This window comes from Micropterus salmoides, unplaced genomic scaffold, assembly GCF_014851395.1.
Source record: "Micropterus salmoides isolate LMB-PRFRI ecotype aquatic unplaced genomic scaffold, ASM1485139v1 Ms_hic_scaffold_1, whole genome shotgun sequence".
In the NCBI taxonomy this organism is placed as follows: domain Eukaryota; kingdom Metazoa; phylum Chordata; class Actinopteri; order Centrarchiformes; family Centrarchidae; genus Micropterus; species Micropterus salmoides.
This window is the reverse complement of record NW_024040040.1, coordinates 53,240,610-53,268,302: the sequence shown is the minus strand read 5'-3', so window position 1 is coordinate 53,268,302 and position 27,693 is coordinate 53,240,610. Positions and strand designations below refer to the sequence as shown.

Sequence of the window (27,693 nt, the reverse complement as noted above, 5' to 3'; positions counted from 1 at the left end):
GCGAAATTAAGGATATTTAAAACATTTTTTCCGTTTCCTTTTCTAATGCGATACTTCAAAATGCGCATTAAAAAACGAAACCTGTTTGACTGCAGTGCGTTCACTCAGTACCGGACAGAGTTGTGCCAGTTCGTCACATAGGCACAAAACGTTTCCCTTAGAGGCTTCGATAAAGAGCAGACTTGCTGCCGGATGTTGTTTCGCCCTCTGTCATTTCTTATTTTTTCTCTTATTATTTGGCCCATGCTCAGTCCGTATCTGCAGCAGGACACGTTGCTGTTTCCAGCTCGCACGACAACAACCAAAGTTAACTTTGTATTTTGCCACGTACACATATTGTTCCTCCTCTCTGCTGAATCTGACAGATCGGGGGAGGAAAACTGAGCTGTGAGGAGCTGCCGTGCGGTCAGAGGATGATTGATTGAGATCAGCCCTCGCCGTCCCTCAGGACGATTCGCTGGGCCGACCTCTTATTCATGAAGAAGCTGCACGGGGCTTCACAGGCGCCATGACGGTTTCCTGACGGCCCTGAGCAGACTGAGCTTCTCTGCCACAGCTGATTACAGATTGATAAAAAGCTCCTTATCAGAATCGTTTATATAACGTAAAATATAATAATTTAAGTATCCGCAGTGATCCAGTGACATCTGAGGTGTCATGAAACAGGAGCTGTTGGTCGCTCCGCTCTCACCTCAGGGTCTCCAGAGCTTTCTATCACATCTAATGACCTTCATCAGGTGGAAAACGTGTGTGTGAAGGAGCTTTTTCATGGTCGTTTTAAGAAAAGAAGTTCATTTCCCTGATTGCAGCTTCTTAAACGTGAATATTTCCTGGTTTCTTTCCCCCTCTGTGACAGTAAACTGAATATATTTGGTTTGTGGACTAAACAAGATGTTTGAGTGAATTCAGGAAACTCTGATCGACATGTTCTAATCGTTAGTTGCAGCCCCGTTGTGCAGGTGCATGCTGGGAAAGTTCCGTGTGAGCATCAGAACCAGCCTGAGAGGTTAAAGAACAGGAAACCTCTGCAGGTGTTTTGAGTTGATCAGCTGATCGGAGCTCCTCTCAGGTTTCTGTACTCATTATGTCCTTTATCCTAAACGGCCGACACACTTTGAGACGCCGGAGTTTGGATTTCCGTGAGCTGTCGGCGTGAAAACAAAAACAACTTAATGTGTAATGAATATACGAACGGGTCCGTTTCAGAGAGAGAACCGTGACCAGATTCCTCTCTAGTGTTTCCTGTCGGAGCGTCTTCCCCCGTTTAACTGGTCTGACGTGGCTGCAGGGAAGTGAGGAGTCAGCAAACTGTGTGTGTGTGTTGTGTGTGTGTGCGTGTGTGTGTGTGTGTGCGTGTGTTGTGTGTGTGTGTGCGTGTGTGTGTGTGTGTGTGTGTGCGTGTGCGTGTGTGTGTTGTGTGTGCGTGTGTGTGTGTGTGTGTGTGTGCGTGTGCGTGTGTTGTGTGTGTTGTGTGTGTGTGCGTGTGTGTGCGTGTGTGTTGTGTGTGCGTGTGTGCGTGTGCGTGTGTGTGTTGTGTGTGTGTGTGTGCGTGTGCGTGTTGTGTGTCGTGGTGAAGGGAAACAGATTGGATGTACGAGCGAGCAGCCGGGTGGCGGAGATCTGCAGCCTCGGCACTTTTCTCCTCTGGCCGTAAAATGTCCCCCCTTCTTCATCATGTCAGACACTCCTTGTCTGCTTTTCTCCTTTCCTTTCCTTGTCTCCTCTCCTGGTCTCATTTCCTGGTTTCCTTTCCTCTCCTTCTTTACTTTCCTTTCCTTGTCTCCTCTCCTCCTTTAATCTCCTCTCCTGGTCTCATTTCCTGGTTTCCTTTCCTCTCCTTCTTTACTTTCCTTTCCTTGTCTCCTCTCCTCTCCTCTCCTTTCCTCTCCTCTCCTGGTCTCATTTCCTTGTTTCCTTTCCTCTCCTTCTTTACTTTCCTTTTCTTGTCTCCTCTCCTCTCCTGGTCTCATTTTCTTGTTACCTCTCCTTCTTTCCTTTCCTTTCCTTGTCTTCTCTCCTCTCCTCTCCTGGACTCATTTCCTTGTTTCCTTTCCTCTCCTTCTTTCCTTTCCTTTTCTTCTCTCCTCCCCTCTCCTAGTCTCATTTCCTTGTCTCCTCTCCTCTCCTTCTTTCCTTTCCTTTTCTTCTCTCCTCCCCTCTCCTGGTCTCATTTCCTTGTCTCCTCTCCTCTCCTTCTTTCCTTTTCCAATGCTCTTCTCTCCTTTCCTTGTATTCTCTAATTTCCTATCCTTCTTTCCTTTCCTTTCCTTGTCTCCTCTCCTCTCCTGGTCTCATTTCCTTGTTTCCTTTCCTTTCCTTTTCTTGTCTCCCCTCATTTCCTTGTTTCCTCTCCAATGCTCTTCTCTCCTTTCCTTGTATTCTCTAATTTCCTATCCTTGTTTCCTTTCGTGTCTTTGCCCTGACTTCTTTCCTTTCCTTGTCTCTTTTCCTCTCCTATCCTCTTCTCTCCTCTCCTTGTCTTAAATGTGAACATTTCCTGGTTGCTTTCCTACGAAACAAGACGTTTGAGCTACGTCGCTTTGGGAAACACTGGTTCTGATCATTTTATAGACCAAACAACTGATCGATGAAGTGAGAAAATAATCGTTAGTCGCAGCCCTTCTTCAGTCTGCCGTCGTCAGCCCGGTGACCTCATGGTACAAGAGATGAAAGAAAATAAACAAACTCCCGCCTCTCGTTACCTTTGGAGCGCTCGTTAAGCCCGAATGTGTCCGTTCTGTGATTATTTATCTTCCTTCAGTCTGGAAGACTCCACCGATCTAAAGAATCAAAACGGCTTTTCATAAAAATGACGGAGCTAGATCAAGTGACTGACGTGTATTTGAAATTATTGGATCATACTAAGTAATATTCTGTGTGAAATAAACTGTTTCATAGTAGCCTGTTTCAGTTTTATGTGAGAGGAATTAAAGGCCTGTCCCAAATACAGGCAGGGTGATTTTAGCAAATAAAAGCCCGGGCTAATAATCAAAGTTTATGGTATCAACACAAATTAAACAAATCCCTGTGAATCCAGTGCAACTTACAATTTTGACCAATCACAGCAACTTTTCCGCAAATTTGACCCGTCATCGCCGTTTCCTGCAAAACGTCACATTTGCCCGCCAAAAAAAGGGACCGTGAAGACCAGGATCCAGATCTTCTTCACCAAAGCGGGGAAAATGTTTTGCTAAACGTGCAGTACTGCGGTCGGACATAAAGAGAAGCACTTGGCCGCCACAAAAACACGCGCGCAGAATCTCAGCAACACATGGAGGACGTCAGACAAATCACTGAGACGTAGGTTGCAAGAAAGAGGAGGAGGAGACATAGGAGGAGAATTCACTTTGCTGGATTTTAATTTGATCGGTTTGAGCCTCGAACATTTGAAACCAGGTGAAATATGTCTTCATAAACATTGTGATCAATAAAATGAACAAGTTCTTGACAGGTTTATTCAAAGCTTTTTGATTATAAACTATGAATCTGAAAGGTACAGCAACAGTTATTTTCATTATTGATTAATCTGCAGCTTATTTATCGTTTTGTCTCTAAGATGTTAGAAAACAAGTGAAATATTTTGGTTATAATTCCCCACAACTGTATTCAGTTTGTTTTATTCAACCAGCAGCCTGAAAAACAGAGAGAAGCAACAAATCCAATAAGCTGTTTGGCTTAAAAAATGATTAATTGTCGCAGCTCTACTGAAAAGTAAAAGCCGTTAAATACACGTTACACGAGGAAAAAGCACGACATAAGAGGGGAAACACTCAAGTAAAGGACAATTTCGCTGCACTTTACTGGAGTGTTTTCTCTCAGGATGGATGTTCCAGGACACGCCGTTCTCAATTAACGCCACAGTCTCAGCCAATCAGTTTGACTACAGCTCCCATAAATCCTGCTGCAGCTCGGCCGCCATGCGGGCCGACTTATCGTGTGTTTGTGTGCAGGAGGCTGTCACATACGCACACCTTTTACACTGCAGATGTCCTGTTTTACATTACTGAAGTGAATTAAACGTGTGCACAGTCGGGTTGCGAGTTTTGTGGTACAAATTTGAGTCCAAAGAGTATTTTCCAAATCCTCCATCAGTGTTCATATCGATTTCTGTCCCTCAGGTTTCATTTCTATGAAAATCAACTCCAAACTTGCTGCAGATAGATGATCAATAAGACTCCAAACCAATTTTCACTCAGTAATACACACATTTTGTGAAGGACGCTTATTCAGTTTAAACTGATTTCAGCAAAGAAGCTCTGGACTCTTTCGTGGTGTGTTCACATGCTGCTTTAAAGCTGCGGAGACCTGGGAGTCTGGAAAAAGCTTTTAAAAAAATAGAGAATTTTTAAATGAAATGAATTATTTGTTTGGAAATAAAGTAATATAAAATATTGTTTTCTTTTTTTATTTAACATTTGTTCAGTTTGCTGTTTCAGCAGCTTCACTGTTTGGTGCGGTGTAATCTTTGCAGTCAAAGCGCGTCCACTAAAGTGCTTGTTTTTGCCGCTGATAGGCTCAGATTGTTATTACATGACAACATTACGGAAAGGATCCCTACGGAGAGAGAGCTTTTTTTAAAAGATCCTTTTTGTTTAACCAGAAACAACAGTTACATCGCTTTCGTTAAAGCCACCAGACTCCATTGATAAAAACAGCAGTTTTATCTTGAAGAAACCTTGCTGGTCCACCACCGCTTCCGTCGGTTAGTTTGTTTGTGTCATTATTTGACTTTTTTTTTGTTTTTAACTCTTTAAAACACCAAAGGCCCATGATAACACAAACTGACCAATCTAGGCAGCAGTAGACCCGAGAGGTAAAATTTGTACATTATTCCACTGACCTACAGGTGGCAGTAACACGCCAAGATATGCAGAAAGTCGATGCACGAGGAAGACTGCTAGCTAATGAACACGGACGTAAACAATGCAGGTATCAAACTTCTAAGAAAACTTAGCAGATGTTTTATGAGGAAGAGAAATGCCGTCGTTTGAGCTCGAGGAGAGACGCTGAATGTAAAAACCTGGAGGGCAGCTCGGCTGCTGTGATTGACAGCTTTCCTTTTGGAGAGACGTGTCAGAGCTGGGTTTGGTTTTCAGATCAGCTGCATGTTAATGTCCCGGAGGTTTTCTATTTTATTTCTGTTCCTGTTTTAGGGATAACAAATTCTCACCCCCGCTGTTGCTCATGAAACGTGTAAACAAGACTTTACTGCTCTGTACATTAATTCATTCAGTAAAATAACACAGAGAGAGAGAGGTTGTGTAACTGTCCGTGTTGGCGGGCGAGCGATGTCGTGAACAGGAAGAGAGGCACAGGAAGTTGTCATCGTGCCAGAGAGGGACTCCCTCTGATGGGAGGGGGCGAGTGACACTGACACTCCTGCAGAGAGAGAGAGAGAGAGAGAGGCACCACCTGTTCCTCTGCGAGGTTCTCATACACTCCGTCACACACACTGTCGTGATCATCATGGCATGTGTTCTCCATGGGAACCACGGCAGATCCAAAATAGCTTCCTCTCACCGTGCGTGTGTTAGTTTATAAAGGTTTGGTGGCTGATCCCAGCACTTCCTGTTCCGCCCCCGCAGGATTTCTCCTCCCTTTTTATTGATTGCTGCGGCCTAAAATACCTGATTTTGCGGCAGCTTTTCTAAAGAGCTACGATGAAAAGTTGGAGTGTTTTGGGGTTTTTTGCGATGGAATTGTGGGTATAAATGAAAACTGTCTTTTGTTTTTTTTTTTACTTTAGAATTATAGTTGAATAATAATACCTGATACTTTCTGAAAAAGCTTTCTCAGCCCCGCATATTTAAACCAGCATACTTTCATTCTTTCAGCATTTGCAGCAGCATGCGTCTCACATCCCGTGCACACGGCTGCGTTTTAAAATGGAGACCTTTTGCTACGTTTGCACCTCCCGTCCAGACTTAAAAACGAAGATCTAAAACGTTTGAAAACGCTGCCGACCCCGTTTTTCGTTTTAAAACTGCGGGAAGCGTTTTAGTGAAGACGGACAAAAACGCAGACGCTCACGCTAGGCTCTCTGATTGGGTCTCATAAGTAAGAGTAGTGTGGGTGGGGCGTCAGTGATTCGCCTCGTCTGACGTCCTCCATGCGTTTCTGCCTTTCTCTCCGTAAAGTGTTTTGTCAGGAGACGATTTCCTTTATGTTCGAACACGATACTGCACGTTCTGCAGAACAGATCCCTCCCCCCCTCTCTTTGGTAAAGAAGGTCTGGATCCTGGTCTTCACGGCCCTTTGCTGTTATTTTTGTGGGTGAGATGTTGGTATCACACACGTGTGCTGCCTCAATTGGTCAAACACGAACCTGTTTAGTTTAACTTCTTGACTATTTCACCCAGCAAAGGCCACATATTTAAGTTTGTCTTGTGATTCGGGCCCTCATCTGCGAACTAACTTCCAGACGAGGGGAACAGCCATGCAGGACGACACAGTGACTCTGTGATGTTGTGGTGTTTTATTAATCCGCCATCACACAACGCAGCAGATAAATACAACAAAAGGGGCATTTAGACCCTAATTTAGGGTTTTTAGTTAGTTATATTTATGCACAACACCGCTGAAGTAACGTAACAGCCGCAAGAACAATAATTATACGTCTTCACTCTGTTCCCATTCATCCACACTTCTGTTACTGCAGCCATCTTTGCACTTTATACAGTATATTATATATATATATGCCGTATCTCTCTCTAGAGGCCCCCCCCCTCTCTGCAGTATGTAATTTATCACCTCTCTCTATCAGCGTGTCACTTTTCAGAGCCTCTATGAATCCCTCTGCTGTGTGTTTGCGGGCTTTATGTCTTTGTGTTGCATGTGCAGCGCGCCACTCGTCTGGTCTTAAAGTTCACGTCTGAGTGATATAAAATATGTTGGCGTGCATCTGCGTGCGCGTGCTATGCGACACTGTAACCTTGGCGACTGCTGTGTTTGTCTGAGGCGTCGTATTTCCTGCAGTCTGCCGTTTCTTCAGTTTTTGTCACATCCAGACGGTGAACGCCGCCGAGGGCCTCGGGGCTTTGTTTGACTTTCAGACACATTTCTAAGTTTGTTTCTTCAACGTTTTGACGTGCGGTGGGTGTTTTTTGGACGGCGGGCCGCAGCTCGTCCTTGGCGGCGTCTCTATTGCCACCTTTAGTCAGCTGGCAGCATCAGAAGTCACATCACAGCTTCACTGTTGGCTGCTGCCACGCTGGTTAGTCAGAACAACTTCTTGGCAGCAAACAAGGGATTTTCTCAGCAACTTTCACACTCGATGAATCATGTTTCACTTCCTCCAGAGCTGCTTACATTTCATCTGTCTCTGCTGCACTAATCTGGCATAGTTCTCATACCTGATGCTTGTTTCGGTTCCTATTTGTTCTGTATTAATGTGACACAAGACAAATGTGGTTCTTGGAAATGGTTTGAAGTGTGATCAGTTGGCATGCAGTGAAAATTAACAAAAGCAAGATCTACATGAGCGAACTTCTATTTTATGAGAACATCAACACTAACATAAGCCTCAGATTTGCTCTTTAAAGTCGTGAGAAGGATCTGTACTGAGTTTATGCTTTTACAGATTATTAATATCCTTCAAAAGGTGTGTTTGCTTCTTGGTGCCTGTCCCAGGAATCTGTTGCTGCTTGTGTGCACTACTTTAGTTGTCGCCTGGCCACCTCTTCCTATAGTGAGGAGGAAACTTTGATATGTAGTGGCAGAAACTTGTTTCCATGAGATGAGAGATTTCTCTCTCTTTCTCTCAGGCCTTTTGCCATGAATGTTTAGGTTGCAATGTTGCCAGAGCAGAAATTCACACATAAACAATCAAAAATATATAATTAATAAACAATGAAATTACATTATAAAAACTAAAGAAAGAGGAATAAAACAACAAAAATACAATATAGACCTATGTTACATAGAAAATATGTCTTGGTTTTGACGAGCATTTTTCAAAGGAACAATTATTAAAATAAACTATTAATGATAATAATGTGATAATTATGTTACTTTATACAAACAACAATGGTTCTCTGTTTGTTGAGAATAAAATTGGTATCGAAAAAAGTATCGTTCAGGAACCAGTATCGAAGTTGAGGTGTCGTATTGATATCGAAAATCTTTACGATACCCAGCCCTTATTGTGATACATATTTTATTCATTTTATTTAAGTACAACCACACATCAAAAAGCTATTTAATATTAAATTTGTTTATGTATTATAATGTTTTATTTAATTAAATGTAACCTGGTAAATAATTATTTTCCAGGGATTAAAAATCATACAGATTTTCCATTTTATGGCAGTGAAGTTAAACTAATTTTTTGAAGCCTTGGTCATGTTTAACACGAACATCTGACGTTGTAACATTATAGAAATGACAGAAAATTTGAAAAAGTATAATAGGTCCCCTTTAATTACCCGTCCAACTAATGTAGTTCCAAATAGGACTGCAACTAAACATTTTCATTACTAATTAATGTGTTTATTTTTCGTTTACTTGCTCATTTAGTGAAGGAAAAGTCAAATAAATATTAAAACGTGCTGCAGACCACAAGTCCTTAAAACCCAGGTGGCATCTGAAAGAGGTTAAAAAGTGAAACCGAGTCTTAAACCCTCTGGAGGAATAGACTCTGCATTTTCATCTGGTCCCAGATTAGATAAGAGCCGAGACGTGTGAAGAGTTTCACCAATAAACATCCAAACAGCAGCGACTCCCCCACAGGACTCATTAAAGTTTGATTTGATCCAATATTTTGTTTATTCAAGATCACGACTCTCTGTTTAAAAAAAAATTTTTTAATCGTTTCCTCTTCAAAAATCTCTCTGATTTCCTTTAACTCTGTTTTCTCTTTCCTGCTCTGCTCTCAGATCTGATGGTTTCTGTGACCTCTGACCTTTTCAAATGCCTGAAATAGCCTAAGCTTGTTGTTTATCAAAGCTGTGAGAGATGTATAATGCAGTTAAAACTGAAATAAACTGACAACAAATTATAAAACCTACACAGAAAAGTGAACCTGCATACCTTCCTCATCACATTAGTTTCAATTTTACTTTGTAAACTCAACTCAAAGCATTGATTACAGTTACATTATTAAAATTAACATTTTCCAAAATCATAGTCACTGAAGGTGGAAACAGTCGACTGTTTAAAGAATCAGTGTTCTTATTTAGAATAAGTCAGCTGAGACCAATGTTGCTTGCACACATCTTTAACCCACATTTAATGCGATTGAGCCATAGAGGTACTCTGTCCGTTTTACCTGCAGATTACAGCCTCACATCAGATCGGAACAAAAACATGTCTGATGCATCGAAACATCTGTGAAAGACGCTGCTGAATGCTCTACCCTTCCGCCGTCCGAGTTAACGTTCGTTTCTCAGATGGAGGAGATCCGGGACGATTGAAACACTTCAGATAAACGTCATTTTTAAAGGGGCATTATGGAGTTTTCAGCGGTTTTAAGATTGCTACCAGGTGTGTGCTCGTACGCGTGCTCGCTTGAACTCATGAGCGAGCAGAATCCGAAACACAGAAACACCAGCATGCAGGCTGTGGCTTTTCACTCAGACACGTTCAGGCTCTGTTACTTCAACGTTCCCGTCTCAGAGGCAGATCAACACCGGCTCCATAACGTTACCTTTCATTCAGCGCAGCGAGCCGCATATCGGCACAATCCTCCCGAAAAGAAAAAAAAAAGGCAGAGTGACGGAGAGGTGGAGAAGCTGTGTACCTGAGTATCGTTAAAACCACAATAAACCTAAACTGAACGTTACGAAGCAAACAGCGGCAGTTCCGAGCTAACGTTACAGTAGCGTTAGCTGGCTTCTCCTGGCTGCATCACTATAGGCTAACGTTAGTAAACAAATCGCTTCACATTCACTTCAACAGTTTTGAGCCCATTGAATAAGGCTATGACAATTTGATTAATTTCATTGAAAACCTTACATATAGTCCCTTTAAAGAATAATGCTACTGACAGAAACTGTTTTATGTGTTCGGTGCTAGTTTGTACAACTGTGGAACCACGTTGGTATAATTTGACGGAGTGGAAGTTTCTTATTGTTTCTTCTGTCCCAAGCGCATCCCACACTGTACATTAGCTGGTAGTCAATATCGACTTCTATCTGTTATGTTATTGGTGTCTGTGCACTTGTTCAGCGAAACATTTTCTGACAAGGAATTTTTGGTTAAGAGACCAACAAGTCCTTGACATTGAACAGCAAAATAAGTTGTTTCAAAAGAAGCGTTTTCTGATCTGATGACATAACATCTCTGTTCCCCGTTACAAAATAAATGTTTTATGAGTTGACTATTGTTTGTTTACTATTTTATTGTCAGATGCTGCTACAGCAAAGAAAATCAGTTGGAAACATGAATATGTTTAATTTCCTGTCTGAGAATTTAATTTATCTTGAAGTAATAACAAACATGAATCCAGATAATCATTGCATGTTGGATCTTATGTCCATACCTGAGGTTTTTACACCGCATATTAACATCTCTCGCATATTAAAATCCACTGAGCTCCAGGGGCAGGTTTCACAAAGACAGACTTTGACTATGGCTTAGATACAGTAGATAGTCAGACTTCAGATAGACACCTAAATCAGACCGTTGCACAAAGCACTGAAGACTCAGACTATCTTAAGTAGGACTACACTGCAATGAATTCTGGGCAAAATAACACTTTTCAAAACAACAAAAATGCCAGATTGAGTAGGTGAATCCAACCACTCAGTGCTGCTTACCCCAGGGGAACGTATGCGTTTGTTGAAGCAGTATATATATAGTTATAGGGACATTTTAGTGGAGAGTGTGGCAACAAAAAGAAATGCTTGATTTGGATAAAAATTGCGACGACAGTAAACAGCGTTAACCTGACTGTTTAAGAAATATTTAAGAGGAAATATCCTGAAACGGGAGGAGGCAGGGCTCAGTACTTCAGCTAATCCATCTTTCAGACTCAGGATAGCTTCCTTGTTGTGTATTTCGAGTAGGTTACTGCGGTCCCTAAAAACTCTTTTCCTTGTCATAGCTCTCTCCATAATATCAGCAGCAAACCACAAATAATTTGTCCTTTTTTTGGCTGATTGTAATATAACAGGTGGTTCCCAAGGTAACATAACATAATCCACAGTTAAAAGGACAATACACAGGCAAACGAGCAGGGAGGGAAACACAGCTGAAACACACCAGGCAATCAACAACAGGAACAAAGCTAGACAAGGACACACGAGAACAGAACACTATAAAATAAAACAGGAAGTAAAGACTATGGAAACACAAGGACAGATCTACCAAAGTAAAACGCAGAACATGGAAAGACTGCAAAATCAGGGCACGGACAGAGACAGGACCAAACAGGAGACAGGACTACACTAAAACATGGAGACATAAGACGAAGGACTAAGACACAGACCAGGAAAAACACTAAACATGAAAAAGATGCTAAGATAAGAGACCAGACAGATACTAAGAAAACTTAAACATGCGAATGAACAAAAGATTAAACTTGGCTACAAAACCCTAAACATGACAAGATCAATGCTTATAGGAACACAGAACCCAAAAACAGACTTAAACAGGAAACACATGAACACAGGGCTCTACAGTGCGGCCATTTTGTGCGCATATGCCCCTAAAAATCGATACGTGCGAACTGGAAAAATGATCCGTAACTACAACCGCCACGCCGCTAATCGTTCAAAACATCCCGCCCCAAGTAGCGGGCAGGATGCGACGCAAAGCTGCTGTCAGTCAAAGGAGAGTTGTTGAAACTGTGGTAGGAATGAAGCCAGCTAGCCACAGGACGGGGAAGATAAGGAGGTTGTGGGTTTAGCTAGCTGGCTTTATCAGGTGTTTTTTGTTGAAACAAAGTGTGAAGCTTCCGGTCTACAACATGAAGCCGATGCAGAAGCCCCTGAAACCTGCAATCTATTGAAAATCCAGCTTCTGGTTGCAAAAAGAAGTCCGGCTCCATTAGAAATAATGTGAAAATGATTCTACTTCTCAGCTGAATAATTACCCCAGTAAACACTTTCCTGATGAGTTTATGGTCTTAGTCACTAGTTTCAAGTCTTCTTCAACACAAAATTATGTTCATTTAGTAAATTATGGTCCCATTTATTTTAAAATAGACCACAAAGCAGAGTATGTTTCATGGCGCGGTTATCTATGATTGACAAGTTGTTACCATAGCAACCTGTCATTCAGGCTAGAGCCGCCTCGTACCCTCAGCGCTGTGTAAATTTAACCAGTGCCGTTAAAAAAGCTTATTAGGAGTCGACTGTTCACTTTTTCTGGTGAGTACATTTAGTTTTAAGACTGGTGTTCGCTACACAAAGTTATCAGCCCTGTTAAAATGACAGTTAACGTGAATTACAGATGCACCTAGCTAAGCAAGCTAGCTAGCTCCGCACACGGTCGTTAGCTCCGCCGTATCGTCACTTCCGGGCACTTCCTGGTTGCAAAAACTCGACATGGCGGCGCCCTATTGGCCGAACTCGAGGCTTCAAAACGACAGTCCACAAACCAACGGGTGACATCACGATGACTACGTCCATTTCTTATATAGAGTCTCTGGTTTAAACATGTCCAACTTTTCATAAAATCGATGTGCTCGCCACGGTCACTTCACATTTTTCTTGCACAAGGATTTAATAACTGAAAACATGAAATTGCTGTTCAACTGGAATTATTTTTACACTAGTGGTGGGCTGTATGATATACTATTACATAAAATGACAATAGCCTACATAGTGAAATTAAATAATTTGTATATCAACATACTAACATTATACTATTAGATTAAAATATAACTTTTTATTAATGTTATATTACACTAAAACACTCATCTAGTTTCTCCTCCATGTTGTAGAAAGAGCTTCCAGTGTGTCTCCTTCTAGCCTCCTCCTGAGAGCAACACGTTCCCCTTGTGCTGTTGTACTAAAGTTACTGTAACACTGTTCAGTAGTCTTGTTTACATCAGGCGTGGGTGCTGCTGGTGTCTCGTGAATCCCTCCCTGGTTCAAAAACTACACAAGCACCAATCACGGTTTTTGTGATGACTGATCAGTGTTTAAAAGCTGTTTTCAATGTCTCAAATTTTCACAACCTCTGTTTCAATATTTTAAAAAGCTTTAACAAAATATTAAGGCCGATGCCGAGGTGTGCAGACACCAGGGTCTTCGCTTCCAGTCGTCTACTGGACGACCATATCTGAACACAAGGAGAAGGAGCACAGTCCTAACAATAGACCGGTCTATAAGAGCTTTGTGAAGCCGGCCCCAGGCCTCTGCAGTTTATTGCATACTCCGTGTGTGTATTTACCGTACGTGTGTACACGGCCGTAGGCGTCCATATGTGTATGTGTTTGATGCCATGGGAACAGACATATGGTGATGATCACATGCTTGGAAGAAGGTCAATCCCAAAGATATGAAAAGAAGAGACGTGAAGCCAAGATGGAGACGACCGAGGGGAGAAATGTTCCTCACTTTTTCCAGAGTGACGCCCCGTTAGATCTTCAGTATATTAGTGAGGAAAAGATGCAGATTTTTAAAGTAGAGTCTGAATCCCCGCAGAGCTGCACAGCATACCAGCAGGATCACGTACGCCCACTCCAGGTCGAGCTGTATATTGTCTGGAAATGTCACATGACCTTTTCTTCACCTTTTCCAGACCATCAGGCATTTCTCTGCACAGTGACGGGAGACGAAAGGGATTTTGTGAGTTATTCTCAGCGGTTTGAGTGGAAGTGCAACAAGACGTTCTCTGCATCCAGCTTTCCAGTAGCTTTTTATCTGTTTTTATATAAATGTCTTTGAGGTGTGCACTGTTTGTCCAACACTTTCTCATTCTCATGGATGTTTTTGGACGTGTAGGGCTGCGCAGTCAGGTTAGCAATAGTAAACGTGCAACACCCGCTAAGACTTTCAAAATAAAAGTAGTGGTTAACATTGTGAAACGTCGCAGTTTGGTTAGGTTTAGAAAAAAGTCATGGTTTGGGTTAAAGTAACTACGTCACGCCACTTACTTGAGTTACTTGCAACTTACGCAACTTATGTAACCTGCATAACTTAAATAATGTCACACTTTGTCGTGTGTGCTGGCAGGAACAGGTTTTAGGACCCAAACGCAGGACACAGAGGCAGAGCAGGTACAGTTTCTGGGTATTTATTATTTATTTATAGTATTTATTAGACTCAAAAGGAACTACACTTACAGCAGAGTCCAAACTAAGGTTGTCCGCAGAGCAGCAAAAACACAGTCATAAACAAATGATCCAGGGAACAAACAGAACAAAAGGATAATCCAGCAAACGAGGTTGCAGAGGCACGGATGAACATACAACGAACCAGCAACAGCTGAACAGAAGTCACACACATTTAAACACTGGTTAACGAGGAGGGTGGGAGCACAAACAGGTGATACTAATAATGACAGCAGACAGACACAGACAGGCAGGGTGGTGAACTGACAGGAACACAGACAGATACCAAACAGGCCCAAACTAACAGAACTACCAACAAGCCCGCAGACAAATACCAACAGAAATATGAATACATATAAACAGACATACAGGGTACAAAAGACCAAGGACATGAGACAAGAATCCAACAGGAACTCTAAACACAGAACGACAAGCAGACAGAGGAATACTAGAGGGAACAGACGGAACACCTGACAGGCAGGCACAGGGCAAAATAACCCACACAGACAGAACACATGTAACAAAATACCAGACAAGAAACTAACTCGACAATAACAGAAACCCACCAGACAAACCCAACAGACCAACTATAACACAGGGATCATAACAGACAAAACCCAAACGGGAACACAGAACCAGAACACAGAGTACACTAGTCCATATGTGACGACTTGGGAGTGAGAACGAGCTGGTTTGCGGGACAAAACAAGGCATTTGAAGACGTTGCTTTGGGCACTGACAACTTGCTATGGACATTCCTTTGTTGTTTTCTTCACGTGTTAATAGATTAAATGGTGAATTAAAAAATAACAGAAATAGTCCTTTGTTCATCTTGACATGAAATATAGAACGCAAGAAAATAAATGACATGTTTACTCAGACGTTTCCCTTTGCTTGGCAATTAAAAAGTTGTCGTTGCTGCAAAATGAAAAAAATGGAGCATATTAAAAAAAAAAAATGGAGTCAGTTTAATAAATGATTTTTAGAAAATAAGTTTTTCATACTTTAAGTCGTTGATCTTAATTAAAAAACAAGTTTATGACAGTGACGAACAACTGGCTTCAGTTCATTAAATCTGCTGTGGATGTTCCCGAGTCCGAAATGGTTGAGTCTTAATGGTTTTGGTGAACCCATGACCATGACTCTAGTGTTGGGACAAAATGTCATTTCCCTGTGAAGTCGTTAAGCCAAGGCAGCAAGCCACCCTGATCTGTATGCATTTGAGGCCGTATCTAATTAAAGTTTTTTCTCGATTGCTTAAACACATTTCTTGAAAATTCTGCCTCTTTTTCTCAAAACTCTAAACACTAATCCACAACTTCTCACCCAATTCCCCAAACATCCTATTTTCAGGTCAAAATGAAGCTCTCGACTCAAAACCAAACTTTGCCCTCAGACATAACACGCACACTGCAGCACAGTCTGACACACTGGGGAGATAAATTCAAAACAATACTACAAAAACTGGATATTAGTGATGTTGCTTTTGATTCTCACCCTCAGAAACCTTTTCACATGATGAACAAAAGAAATAACATGCAAACATTTGCACATTTTTATTCCTTAGTGTGCTGTACAGAACAAAACACCGGCTTTGGTCTGGGACAGGCCAGAGACTCTTGTTCTCCACCTCCTCCTCCTCTCTGGTGTCCTGCACCTCCTCCTTCAGATTTCTCTGGATCCATTGTTCCCAAACTGAATGAACTGACTCTGGTCCTTTTATCTATTGAGCTTCTGATTGGCGTGTTATCAGTTATGACTCTTTGTGTTTCCACTAATTGAGTGTAATTGAAGGGATTTGGGTGTAGAGTTTAGAGAAATGGGGTTTTAAAATTTTAGTTCAGAGGCCTGATTATAGTGTTTAAGCAATGGAGAAAAACTGTAAATATACGCTCATTTGCATATATTTCAAGACCAGAAATCTGAACACTAGATTAACACAGGTTCAAAATTATTGTTTTATTTTATTGACATATTAGACTCAAATGTTTTTACAGAGGGAATTTTGGATATCCCTTTTTATTTGCAAAAAAAAAAAATTCGAATTTCCGCCAAGTTTTTGGGTGTAAAATATTCTATAATTCAGCCTATGAATGATATTTGAACAAACCCCTCTGTAAAAACTTTCAGAATATAGTCAGGAGGACAACTGGAAAGTTTGGTGTCTGTAAGAGCTGCCGAAGTGGAGATTTTATTCTCAGAGTTAGAGGAAAAACTAATTTAAAGAGCCTTTAAATATATGTATTGTAAAATTCCATATAATTTTTCTTGAAAATCAATATTTACAGACCCAATATCTAATCAGATACTAAACAAGAACAATATATAACATCTATAAGTCTGAAAGAAGACATGTTATGGAAAAAAATAACCAAAAGTCCAAAGTCGACATGATGATGATAAAACCATGTTTATGTCGGCTGTGTCTCTTCTTACATCGTCAATAAAATCACTCAAGCATCCCAAAAAAAAAATTTATAAAACGTTACTAACTACAACTTGTAACCAGGATTATGAGCTTACACTTAAAATTCCAAGTTATTCACATCAAATAAAAACATAAAGGGGCCCAAAACATTTCCCTGTGGGACTCCACGTCACACGTCGACTTCCGGATGAATTACCTTGAACTCTGTGAGATTAAACATGAGGCAACACTGATGGATACAAATCCATTTCAAACAAACTGATGACCAAAGCAGCGTCATTCTCATTAAATATAAAGGTGTATTATTTTTTACTTTGTTAGTGTGGTCTGTGTTTCAGGCGAGGTGGCTTGTCTCCGCCCTGAAACATTTGTGTGTGTGGGGGTTGTGTCTGTTTAGGTCTTTACACAGCCTTTCCTTTAGCGCCTGTATTTGGATACACAAATTATGATCTATGGACACCAGACAAATAATGGCCGAGCTGCCGTGACCTTTACTGAATATATTAATGCTGTTTCAGAGGAAGAATTATATGATTTCGCAGCTTTCATTACACAGAAGTTATTCAGTTAGTTATTCATTCTGTCCGACTTTCGTGTGTGCTGAATGTAAAGATCATTCTAGCCCGTAGGGGTCGTTATAGGTGCTTTAACTGCTATGTCATCTCAAAATGATTCCTTTAGGTACTTTTATGTTCCTGTTAAAATCAAAATGACCTTCAGATGTCCCTTCACTCAAGAACCAGTTTTGTAATGTGTGTGTGTGAGACCTCAGCTCTGTCCAGTCCAGTATAATATGACACCAGCAGCAGAGCAGAGGTAAAAGCTTCATGGATTTAGGAACAATAATCCATTTTGCTGCAATGCCACTGCAATGCAACACCCTTTGTCTTGTTCGGGGATGCTCCCCGAGTGTGTGTGTTCGTGTGTGAGTGGACGGACAAATATTTGAGGAGGACGGCTAAAAGGGCGATAGTCTCATCTCCTGTCAGAGGTTGAATGATGGAAAGAAGGAAAAGGACAGAGAGAACCAGAACCAGCTGAGCCGGCTCGCTTTGTCTCGTTTTAACCTTTGCTGTTTGTCCATTAGTGTAAATATAACCGATATGAAGAAATCACCTCTGTGTTGTGTGTGCGTGTGAGTTTGCAGCTTTAGCTCTCACCTCATCTGACCTCCACTGAGAGGCTGGTGTGTTTGCTGGAGTTGGACACCAAACCAGAGCTACCCTACCAGTCAAAAGTTTCATAACTCACCCATTTTTCTAGTGTGTATGTAAATATAAGCAGTTCAAACCTTAAATGGTACAAAAGTAAGCAGCAAAGTTAAAAAACGACGTTTATTTCACGAAAAACAGACATTTTCAGATCTAAAATGAACAATTAAATAAAGGACTTTTGTTCATTATTTCACTGTAGGATCAACCGATGACCAGCTGCTCTGTCGTCCTTCATTACATTTACATATAATATTTATTCTATAGTCAAAATAAAGCTTCTGAGGGTGTATTAACATGCTGTTCCGAGGTGTTTACTGTAGAAATGTGTTTCATTTCCTTCCACTGCTGCAGAATAACTTGAAGCTCATTACGTGATCCCTGAAAATTGTTTATCTCTTAAATTTACATTATTTCTCAGTTTTGCTGACCTAAACTTTGTCTTTACCTTTTTTTTGTTTATTCTGCAGCAGTGAAAGGAAATGAAACACATTTCTACAGTAAACACCTTGGAACAGTGAAAGTTTAAGAAACCAGATGGTTAATTGTGGTTTAAAACTTTTCTTTATGTTCAGAACAAGCACTTGATGCCAAACAGTGGATCACTTGACAGATATGAGGCAGAACATTCAGAACTGTTATGATAAAATCTTTTTTCAACAAATATGCACGACTAAAATTAAGTAAAATCTTTTTTCAGTCCCTTTTAATCAACAAAATAAATATCCTGATAGAAAAAGTAAGTGCTAATTTGTTCGCGATTTAAGTTAATTAAATCAAAAATGTATTGAACATTTATTAAACATTTTATCTTGTCATTGAGTAAAATTATATCGCGATAATTATGATTATTATTTTATTGCCCAGCCCTATATTATATATAATATTTATGAAGGATGAGAGAGCAGGTGATCCTACAGTGAAATAAAGAACAAATGTCATTCATTTAATTGTTCATTTTATGTCGGAAAATGTCTGTTTTGGTGACATAAACCTTGTTTTTAACTTTGTTTGCTGCTTACTTTGGTACCATGTGAGGCTGCTTACAGGAGGGAAAAACCTGGATGGAGTTAAAGTTCCTCACTCTGAATTAAAATAAAACTGGGTGACCCTCTTGGCACTTTGGGCCCTTTAGCCTCCCAAAATCGATCCTCTATTAAAAATCTTGGCGTTATTTTTGACACCTCGTTCACTTTCAATAAGCAAATCAGTGCAGTCGTCAAGACCGGCTTCTTCCAGTTAAGACTTAAAGCTTTAGCTAAAATAAAGGCCTGTCTTCCTCCCAAAGACCTTGAAAAGGTCATCCATGCTGCTCGGCTGGATTATTGTAATTCATTATACATGGGTCTAAATCAGAAATCTTTAAATCGCCTCCAGTTAGTCCAAAACGCAGCTGCTCGCCTTTGAACTAAAACAAAAAAGCGTGAACACATTACGCCATCTTGGCCTCCCCCCCACTGGCTACCTGTCCGTCATTGGATAGATTTCCAGATTTTACTGCTTGTTTTTAAGGCCCTAAATGGTCTGGCGCCACCATTCTCCAGTCAGAACACTGAGGTCAACAAATCAGCTGTTCTCGGATGTCGTGAGATCAAAGCTAAAAAGTAAGGGCGATAGAGCCTTTGCAGTGGGCGCCACCATCCTTTGGAACAGCCTCCCCGTGCATATTAAAGCTGCACAGACCCCACAAACGTTTAAATCGCTGCTTAAGACGCACCTTTTTGCAGTAGCTTTTAACCTTCGCTAACCAGGTTTCTGATGTTTTAAAGTGGTGTTGTTTTGTTTCCCCGTGATTCACTCTGGTTGTAGTAATTTTTACACTTGTTATTTATGTATTTGACATCGACCCTGTTCAGTACTTTGGTCAACTGTTGTTGTTTTTAAATGTGCTATAGAAATAAAATTGACATTGACAGGTTTTTTAACTGAACTACTTACATTTACATACAACCTAGAAATATGGGGGTGTTTTCATACTTTTGTTCAGTAGTGTAATATATGAAGGATCAAATGGAAACCAGCTGGTAGGTCTTCAGCCTGGTCCCGCAGCTCCGTTCCTATGGTAGATCCATCTTACGCTTGTGAACGAGACCCCAACAGACCCCTTCACTTTGGTCACCAACAGACTCCCAAACTGGCGTGAGCCAGTGCACCAAATGTGCAACAAAGCAGAAACGAAACTCCGCTGTGAACGTTTTTAAAATCAGGTTATATTGCTAACATGCAGCTAAATGCTAATAAAATGATATCATATAATGTCTCTCTGATTCCAGCTCCATGGACCAATCATCATGAGACTCTGCAGCACTCCCCTTTCCTTGCTCCTCCCCGTCCTACAGTCCCCGCCGCTCCATCTGCGCCATCGCTGCTGCCTGTCAACGCTATTAGCCAACTGCAGCACGGCATCATGCAGACGGCTCAGCACAGATGTCCACGCCTCTCAGCCTGTGATTGGTCAGGACTCGGTGGAGGTGTTGGGCCACACCTACCCCCGTGATGACTACACCAACGTCACGCAAAAGATCTTGGCCAAGGTCGGCCGCAACCTCCACAACCAATCGCATCACCCTCTGTGGCTGATGAAGGAGCGAATCAAAGCTCACTTCTACAGGTAAGTCCTCCCCACGGTTCGAGCTCACTGGTACTGCGCAGAGGATGATCCATTTAGATTTTAATGAGCCTACCTTTCCTCTCGTGCCGCCTCACTTTACATTTTAATCTCCACTGCTGGTAAATCTTTAAGGAACAGATAAATGATCAGGATGTTCTTCGTTGTCCATCCAGCTCTCTCTTCTTGTGGCTGTAATGAACATCGCAGCCTCTAGAGGACGCTGCTGGGGAATTAGACATTAAGTTTTCTTTCTTCATCTTTCAGTTACTCTTTTAAAGTTCCCATGAAACGGAAACCGGATTGCTATTTGCTTCCGCATATTTACGTGTATCCTGTTAAAACACAAAGCTAGGGAGTGACTTGTCGCAAATATTGATTGGCGTTTTCAGTAGCCAGTAGCGCTGAATGTGCCCCCGCCCCGTCTTGCAGACTCTGTGCGGTCTAGTTCCAGCTCCCGCCGAGTGAACACGGCAGCTGGGACCAAACCATAGGACCAAACGCATCATCCGAGACCGACAAAGGCCAGTTTGACGAAAGGGAATCTTGCCGGGTTTGAGTCTTGGAATCCCAGGACTGGAGTCAGCTAAGGACCGCTAGCAACCCGGCTAATATTAACCGAGCTAACTAGCTACAGATGCAGACAGATAGTTAGCAGCATTTAACGGTTTAGCAAAAACTAAAGCTATCTGTCCATCCTGAAGCTCTATAACGTCAAATCCCCTCGGTCCCTGTTGGTGTTCAGGCTGTGTTCACTGGGAGGCCGCTAAACGGGGTGTCATTGCCCACTCGCACCAGCTCTGGCGCCTGTTCCGGAGCCGCTAACGTTAACGTTACCCGCCATCACTCCCTGTTGGGTTCCCCTGCCCCTGGCCTGAAAACCTCCATGGCCCAGCTCTCCAAGCTCCCCGTCCAGGCAGAGCCTAATATGACAGCTAACTGAGCTAACTAACAGCAGCTAGTAGCAGCAGTTAGCTTTAGCAACAAGTAAAGCTATCTGTTCATCAGCAAACTCCGTAAATCACAGATAGCTGAGGCAGGGCAGCCGGAGGAAATCAGAGGGAGAACCAGAAAATATTGTTCCCCATCGAATATGATCCCGTTTCACCAAAATCAATTATTAAAGATACATTTTTGTTTTTGTACAGTAATCAGTGAGGTCTGGTCGGCCCCCAGAAACACTGCACTCCGGTGCAGTCGTAAAAATGATAAAGCTTTTCATTGGACACAGAATTAAAACACACCCCCGAGTGCAGGATGGGTCATCAACATTTCAAACTCGTCAAACTCTAAAATACCATGAAGAATACCAACAAAACAACATTTGTATCACTGTTGGGTCAGATGCTGGTGTATTGGTGACATATAGTGCAAAGCATATGCAATAAACATTGATTTTGATTTCAAGGGGACTTTAAAGAGATTTAAATTTAGACACCCGTACATCAAAATAAAGCGTGTTTCACATCTTGCCATTTCAGTTCACATTTAAATCTTTCTTTAACCCATGATGACCTGTCATCGTGCACATGGGACAAAATAAATAGTGTAATCGATATTGATAACGTAATTTATTTTTAGCCACGCTTTTAGGTTGGTGTTGGTTGGGCCACCATTTGGTTCCAACACATTCTGACTCCCAACTCATCACAAACGGATGCTTGGTCAAGACCGCTTGTGGTGGCTTTTTTACGCCCTGGGTATCCTTCGGTGTTTAGTTTTTGGACGTGTAGGGCTTTGCGGTCAAGTTAGCAAAAATATATATGCAACGTCCAGTTAGACTTTTAAAGTAAAACTAGTTAACCATGTGAAATGAAATTCAGTTTGGTTTAGGCACCAAAACTACTTGTTTGGGTTTAGGAAAACATCTTAAAACAATCAATGATGACTTTTAGTTTTACACGGGACGAACGCCGGCCTCCTGAGCGAAAGTCTGGTTTCCGGTCCGCCTCAATCACCTCCTTACTCTTAAATATCCTACACCTACCTTTAGCGTTCAAAAGTGACGCTACAGGGCTTCCTCCAGTGCGTTACAAACCGCTGCCAACGGGTCTTGACCACATGTCCACATGTGACGACTTTGGAGGTAAAACGGGTTGATGGTTCAGACTGAAATATCTCAACCTCTGGAACTTCTGGATAGATTGGCTCAAAATTTGGTATATTAACGGTTCTCAGATGATTGACGCTAATGGCTTTGGTTATCATTTGACTTTTCCTCTGGCGCCACCAGCAGGTGAAAATTTTCACCTGTCGAATACTTTGGTTTATGACCAAAACCCAGCAGAACAAATGACATCATCCTCCGCACTCTGGGTTTTGTGCTAATTAGCTAATGTTAACATGCTAAGATGGTGAACATGGTAAACACTGTACTGCTAAATACCAGCATGTTAGCATTGTCACTGTGAGTATGTTGCACAGCCTCACAGACTCTGTCAGCTCTGCAGAGAGCTGGATGTGCCAAAGTAAAAACGTTCTATTGTTGGGAAAGTTTAACTTCATATGTGAATCTTCACACTTCAGGTGTGAATGTTCACACTGTTTAAATGTCCTCTCTGTGTCCTGCGTACTGTCCAACACATCTCAACATGTCCTCGGCTTCCACATCCAAATATTCCCAGTTTGTCCTTAAAATCTGCTGCTCTCCCCATCAGATGCTGTTGTATCTGCACATGTCGTGTATATATATATATATATATATATATTTCTGTGTTCTTTATTTTCAGAGCATAAACTGCTGACTGACTCTCCGCAGGCTCAATGTGTCTTCGGGGACAGTCGAGTGTAAAAGTTTGCTGCACTGCACACAGCAGTGATATATATCGTCAGGCTGCTGGTTAATCTTCACCCGCTGTATGAAAAACCAACACACACAGAGCAGCGGGCGCATTAATACTGCATTAATAAGTCATTAAGAAGTCAGAGTGTGTTGTCTGACAGTGGTTTATGACTCTGCCATTTCACAGGTCGTGAACTTTACTCTTTAGAAAAGCCTGTGTGCTCTGATGGCAGCGGGACAGCAGACTCCGGGGTGAGCTGCTGGGTAGTTTTCAAACAAGACCAAAACTTGATCAACAACTTTACTTTGATGCTGCTTCCTTTCTTCTCCCTCTTTGCGTTTTACTCACTTCTTCTCTTTCTGACTGATTTTAATGAATCCTTCGTCTTGAGTAGTAGTAGTAGTAATTCTGCAGTGTTGTTTAGATGGTACATGTTGGTGTTCTGCTCAGTAGGTGTACTTCTGGGATACCGTAAAACTCTCGTTTACTGGCCTGGTGTGGCTACACATTTGGACAAGGTCTCAATTAGAAGCCTGGGGCCGTATTACAGGAAGTTCCTACCTTAAGTCTAAAGTTAAGACAGGAAGAGTCTAAGATAGGATTTTCCTCAATTTGGTAATACAGAAGCAAATCCTAACTTTAGGAATCCTGTCTTATCTCACGTTAGGAAATCCTCAACACTCAATCCAACATCGGTGATCAACTTTTATGTCTGATGCCACTTTACTCATCTCGCCGAGCTAAACGGCTTTTAATCGCTGGTTTTTGGTAGTTTTTTTAATGAAACATAAACTGAAAATGGAGCAGAAACAACAACTATCATTGAACTTCAAGTCAGATGACTCAGACGTGTTGGTAACCTGCGTCGAGAAATCCAAATGCACGTAACGCTTAACTCGGGAGATTAAAGACTGAGAGTGGGCCAAAATAGCGGACGCAGTCTCCTCCGCATATCCGGCATCCAGCGGAGTGCTGATGCTGTCAAAAAGAAAATAAGTCCATTTACAAGTGATACAAAGAGAAAGACAACTGATCCGAAACCGCTGGTGGCTCCTCCTGTGCTCCCTCACGGACCCCGGCAGAAACCCGAACTCTTCTCGGGAAAGTTAATAATGAAGGTAAAAAAAAAGGCTAATAATAATACCTTTTTTTTTTCGCAATATCACCATCAAATAAATGTCACACATATGGTTGAATATTGTTACGAAACACATTCTGCAAGTTTTGTAACGATTGGACGAGCATTTATTGACCTATATCTTGATTTGTTTCATTCCACATCCAATTATTATGCATTTATAGCGCCTCCTAGTGGTCAATTTGAATGAGACTTGCAGTGTATGTGTGAGGTGCTTATCTAGACATATCCTGCAAGTTTTGTGTTGATTGGACCAACAATTTGTATTTTGTAGCGTGTTTTGCGTTTTATCCCCTGCAGTTTGTTTGCATTTATAGCGCCCCCGGGTGTTTGATTTGAATGAAACTATCAGGGCATGTTTCATTTACTTATGAGGACACATCCTGAGAGATTTGTGATGATTGGAGAATGAATATGGGATTTATAGTGTAATTTGTGTAATGCTAAGCACCTTTCTTGCGCTTGTAGCGCCCCCTAGTGACATATGTACATCAAACTGTCATATAGGGCACCTATCTGAACATATCCTGTGAGTTTTGTGATGATCGGCCCTACGGTTGCTGATTTGTGGTCATTTATGTCCAGAGCCACGCCCCTTTCGAAGTTCATTGGTCCATATCTTGAAAAGTAATTGAGATATCGACATGCTTTATACAACTTTTAATAGGCTTGATCCAATGATGATTCACTGAAAGTTCAACAAATAATAAACATAGAAGGGTTCATCCCTAATGAGCAGGCTGACGTAAAGATCTCCTCCTATCAAAGACTTGCATGAGGATCCTTTTGTTACATCAAGCCTTTACATCATGTGACATAACGAGACATTATCCAGCGTCACGTCGCCTACAGCCTTTCTACTAACAAGGGTTTGGTCATCAAACACATTGGTGGAATCAATAAAGTTCGGCCTGTTGACATTTTGTGGATTTTGTAAAAGCAATAAAAGAGCAGCCATGTGGATTAAACGAGTTAGCAAACACTAACTGGTGGAAAAGTAAAAGTTAGGAGAGTTTATTTAAGATTTTACGATAAGTTAGGAAGCTTCTGTAAAACACTTCTCCTATCTAAAGTTAGGGAAGGAGCATTGACTCAGGAACTGCTAATCTGTAATGGCCTTTTTCCTAAATCAGTTGCTAGCCCTTATTACCATGGTTACCAAGCAGTTAGGATAGGATCTGCCGGTTTCTGTAATACGGCCCCTGGTCTAGAAGCTTCTTCTCAGCTGCATAGATCGTGCATACAAACGCTGTTAATGTTAGTCCAGTGCTTTCCTCTTAGTTTCCACTCAGAGTAAATTAACGCTGTAGATTCTCTGTTTGTTGTTGTTGTTTGTTTGTTTTCAGCGTCTCCGCATCAGTAGTAATAACTGTCTCCTCCACAGCGCCCACATCAACCGCCGGGGAAACCCGCTCTTCTCTGTCCACGATAACCTCAGCCCCGTGGTCACTGTGGAGCAAAACTTTGACAGGTCAGCAGCATCGTCGCTTATTGATCGATTTACCAGTGAGCAGCTCTTAACTTACAGCTTTTAAAGAGAAATAGGTGCTGTCAAAGTTGTGTTTACAGAGGAAGTGAGATAATTAGCAAGAAGGATTTTTAGTAAAACAGTTTTCTGCTTTCTCCACGGCTCAGCTGTTCTTGATTTCATTTTGCCTAGCGATTCACCAACCTGACATTTTCAGTCCTGATAACGATACTGATACCTGGGATTTGGGCAAAACCTGCAGAGTTTTGATTTTAAATGCAAAACCTGCAGAGTTTTTGATTTGAAATGCAAAACCTACAGAGTTTTGATTTGAAATGCAAAACCTGCAGAGTTTTTGATTTGAAATGCAAAACCTGCAGAGTTTTGATTTGAAATGCAAAACCTGCAGAGTTTTTGATTTGAAATGCAAAACCTGCAGAGTTTTGATTTGAAATGCAAAACCTGCAGAGTTTTGATTTGAAATGCAAAACCTGCAGAGTTATGATTTGAAATGCAAAACCTGCAGAGTTTTGATTTGAAATGCAAAACCTGCAGAGTTTTGATTTGAAATGCAAAACCTGCAGAGTTATGATTTGAAATGCAAAACCTGCAGAGTTTTGATTTGAAATGCAAAACCTGCAGAGTTATGATTTGAAATGCAAAACCTGCAGAGTTTTGATTTGAAATGCAAAACCTGCAGAGTTATGATTTGAAATGCAAAACCTGCAGAGTTTTGATTTGAAATGCAAAACCTGCAGAGTTATGATTTGAAATGCAAAACCTGCAGAGTTTTTGATTTGAAATGCAAAACCTGCAGAGTTTTTGATTTGAAATGCAAAACCTGCAGAGTTTTTGATTTGAAATGCAAAACCTGCAGAGTTTTTGATTTGAAATGCAAAACCTGCAGAGTTTTTGATTTGAAATGCAAAACCTGCAGAGTTTTGATTTGAAATGCAAAACCTGCAGAGTTTTTGATTTGAAATGCAAAACCTGCAGAGTTTTTGATTTGAAATGCAAAACCTGCAGAGTTTTTGATTTGAAATGCAAAACCTGCAGAGTTTTTGATTTGAAATGCAAAACCTGCAGAGTTTTGATTTGAAATGCAAAACCTGGAGAGTTTTTGATTTGAAATGCAAAACCTGCAGAGTTTTTGATTTGAAATGCAAAACCTGGAGAGGTCACGGACGTCCGGAGAGTCATGATTTCACTGAGCATGTTGAACATGTTGAAGAGGAAACGTCAGTGAATTATTGCAGAGATCCCCAAAGTCATTCTTTTACATAATTTGATTGACAGCTTGCTGATCCCGCCCGGGCACCCCAGCAGGAAACGAGGAGATAACTACTACCTGAACAGGTGAGTGACTCGATCTGCAGCGTGGCTTTCTAGTCGGCTCTGGGGATTCATTTCCACTTTGCTAACATTCATCGCTGGCGTTTGTGTTGCAGGAAAACGATGCTTCGCGCCCACACCTCCGCCCACCAGATCGAGCTGGTGAGGGCCGGCCTGGATGCCTTCTTATTGGCTGGAGACGTTTACAGGCGGGACGAGATCGACGCCAGTCACTACCCCGTCTTCCACCAGATGGAGGGAGTCCGACTCTTCTCCGACCTGGAGGTAAAGATGTAACTATCGTACATTATTATTATATTTTATATTCTGTTTAAGGGAAAGAGACTTAAAATGATCCTGAATAGAATCCTATAGGGAACGCCTTTAACAACGACGACGGCGGTCGTATGCACATGTCCCGTCATCAAACTATTTCAGATTTTCCTGGTCATGGCGTACATGCAGTGAAAGTGATGTTACGGCGCTCTCTATTACCAGAGCTGCTTT

The 27,693-nt window shown here is 41.5% G+C and overlaps 1 protein-coding gene across 3 annotated transcripts in view; it reads left to right on the top strand.

Moving 5' to 3' along the window:
- The window catches only part of fars2 (phenylalanyl-tRNA synthetase 2, mitochondrial), a 184,810-nt gene that overhangs the window by 25,541 nt on the left and 131,576 nt on the right, over positions 1-27,693 (top strand). For all 3 annotated transcript variants that reach the window (XM_038732924.1, XM_038732925.1, XM_038732926.1), the window contains 4 exons: positions 20,131-20,468; positions 25,771-25,857; positions 27,151-27,210; positions 27,303-27,471. In XM_038732924.1, the coding sequence (XP_038588852.1) occupies positions 20,149-20,468; positions 25,771-25,857; positions 27,151-27,210; positions 27,303-27,471 (636 nt within the window). In that variant the 5' untranslated portion in view covers positions 20,131-20,148. The remainder of the gene's footprint in view (positions 1-20,130; positions 20,469-25,770; positions 25,858-27,150; positions 27,211-27,302; positions 27,472-27,693) is intronic.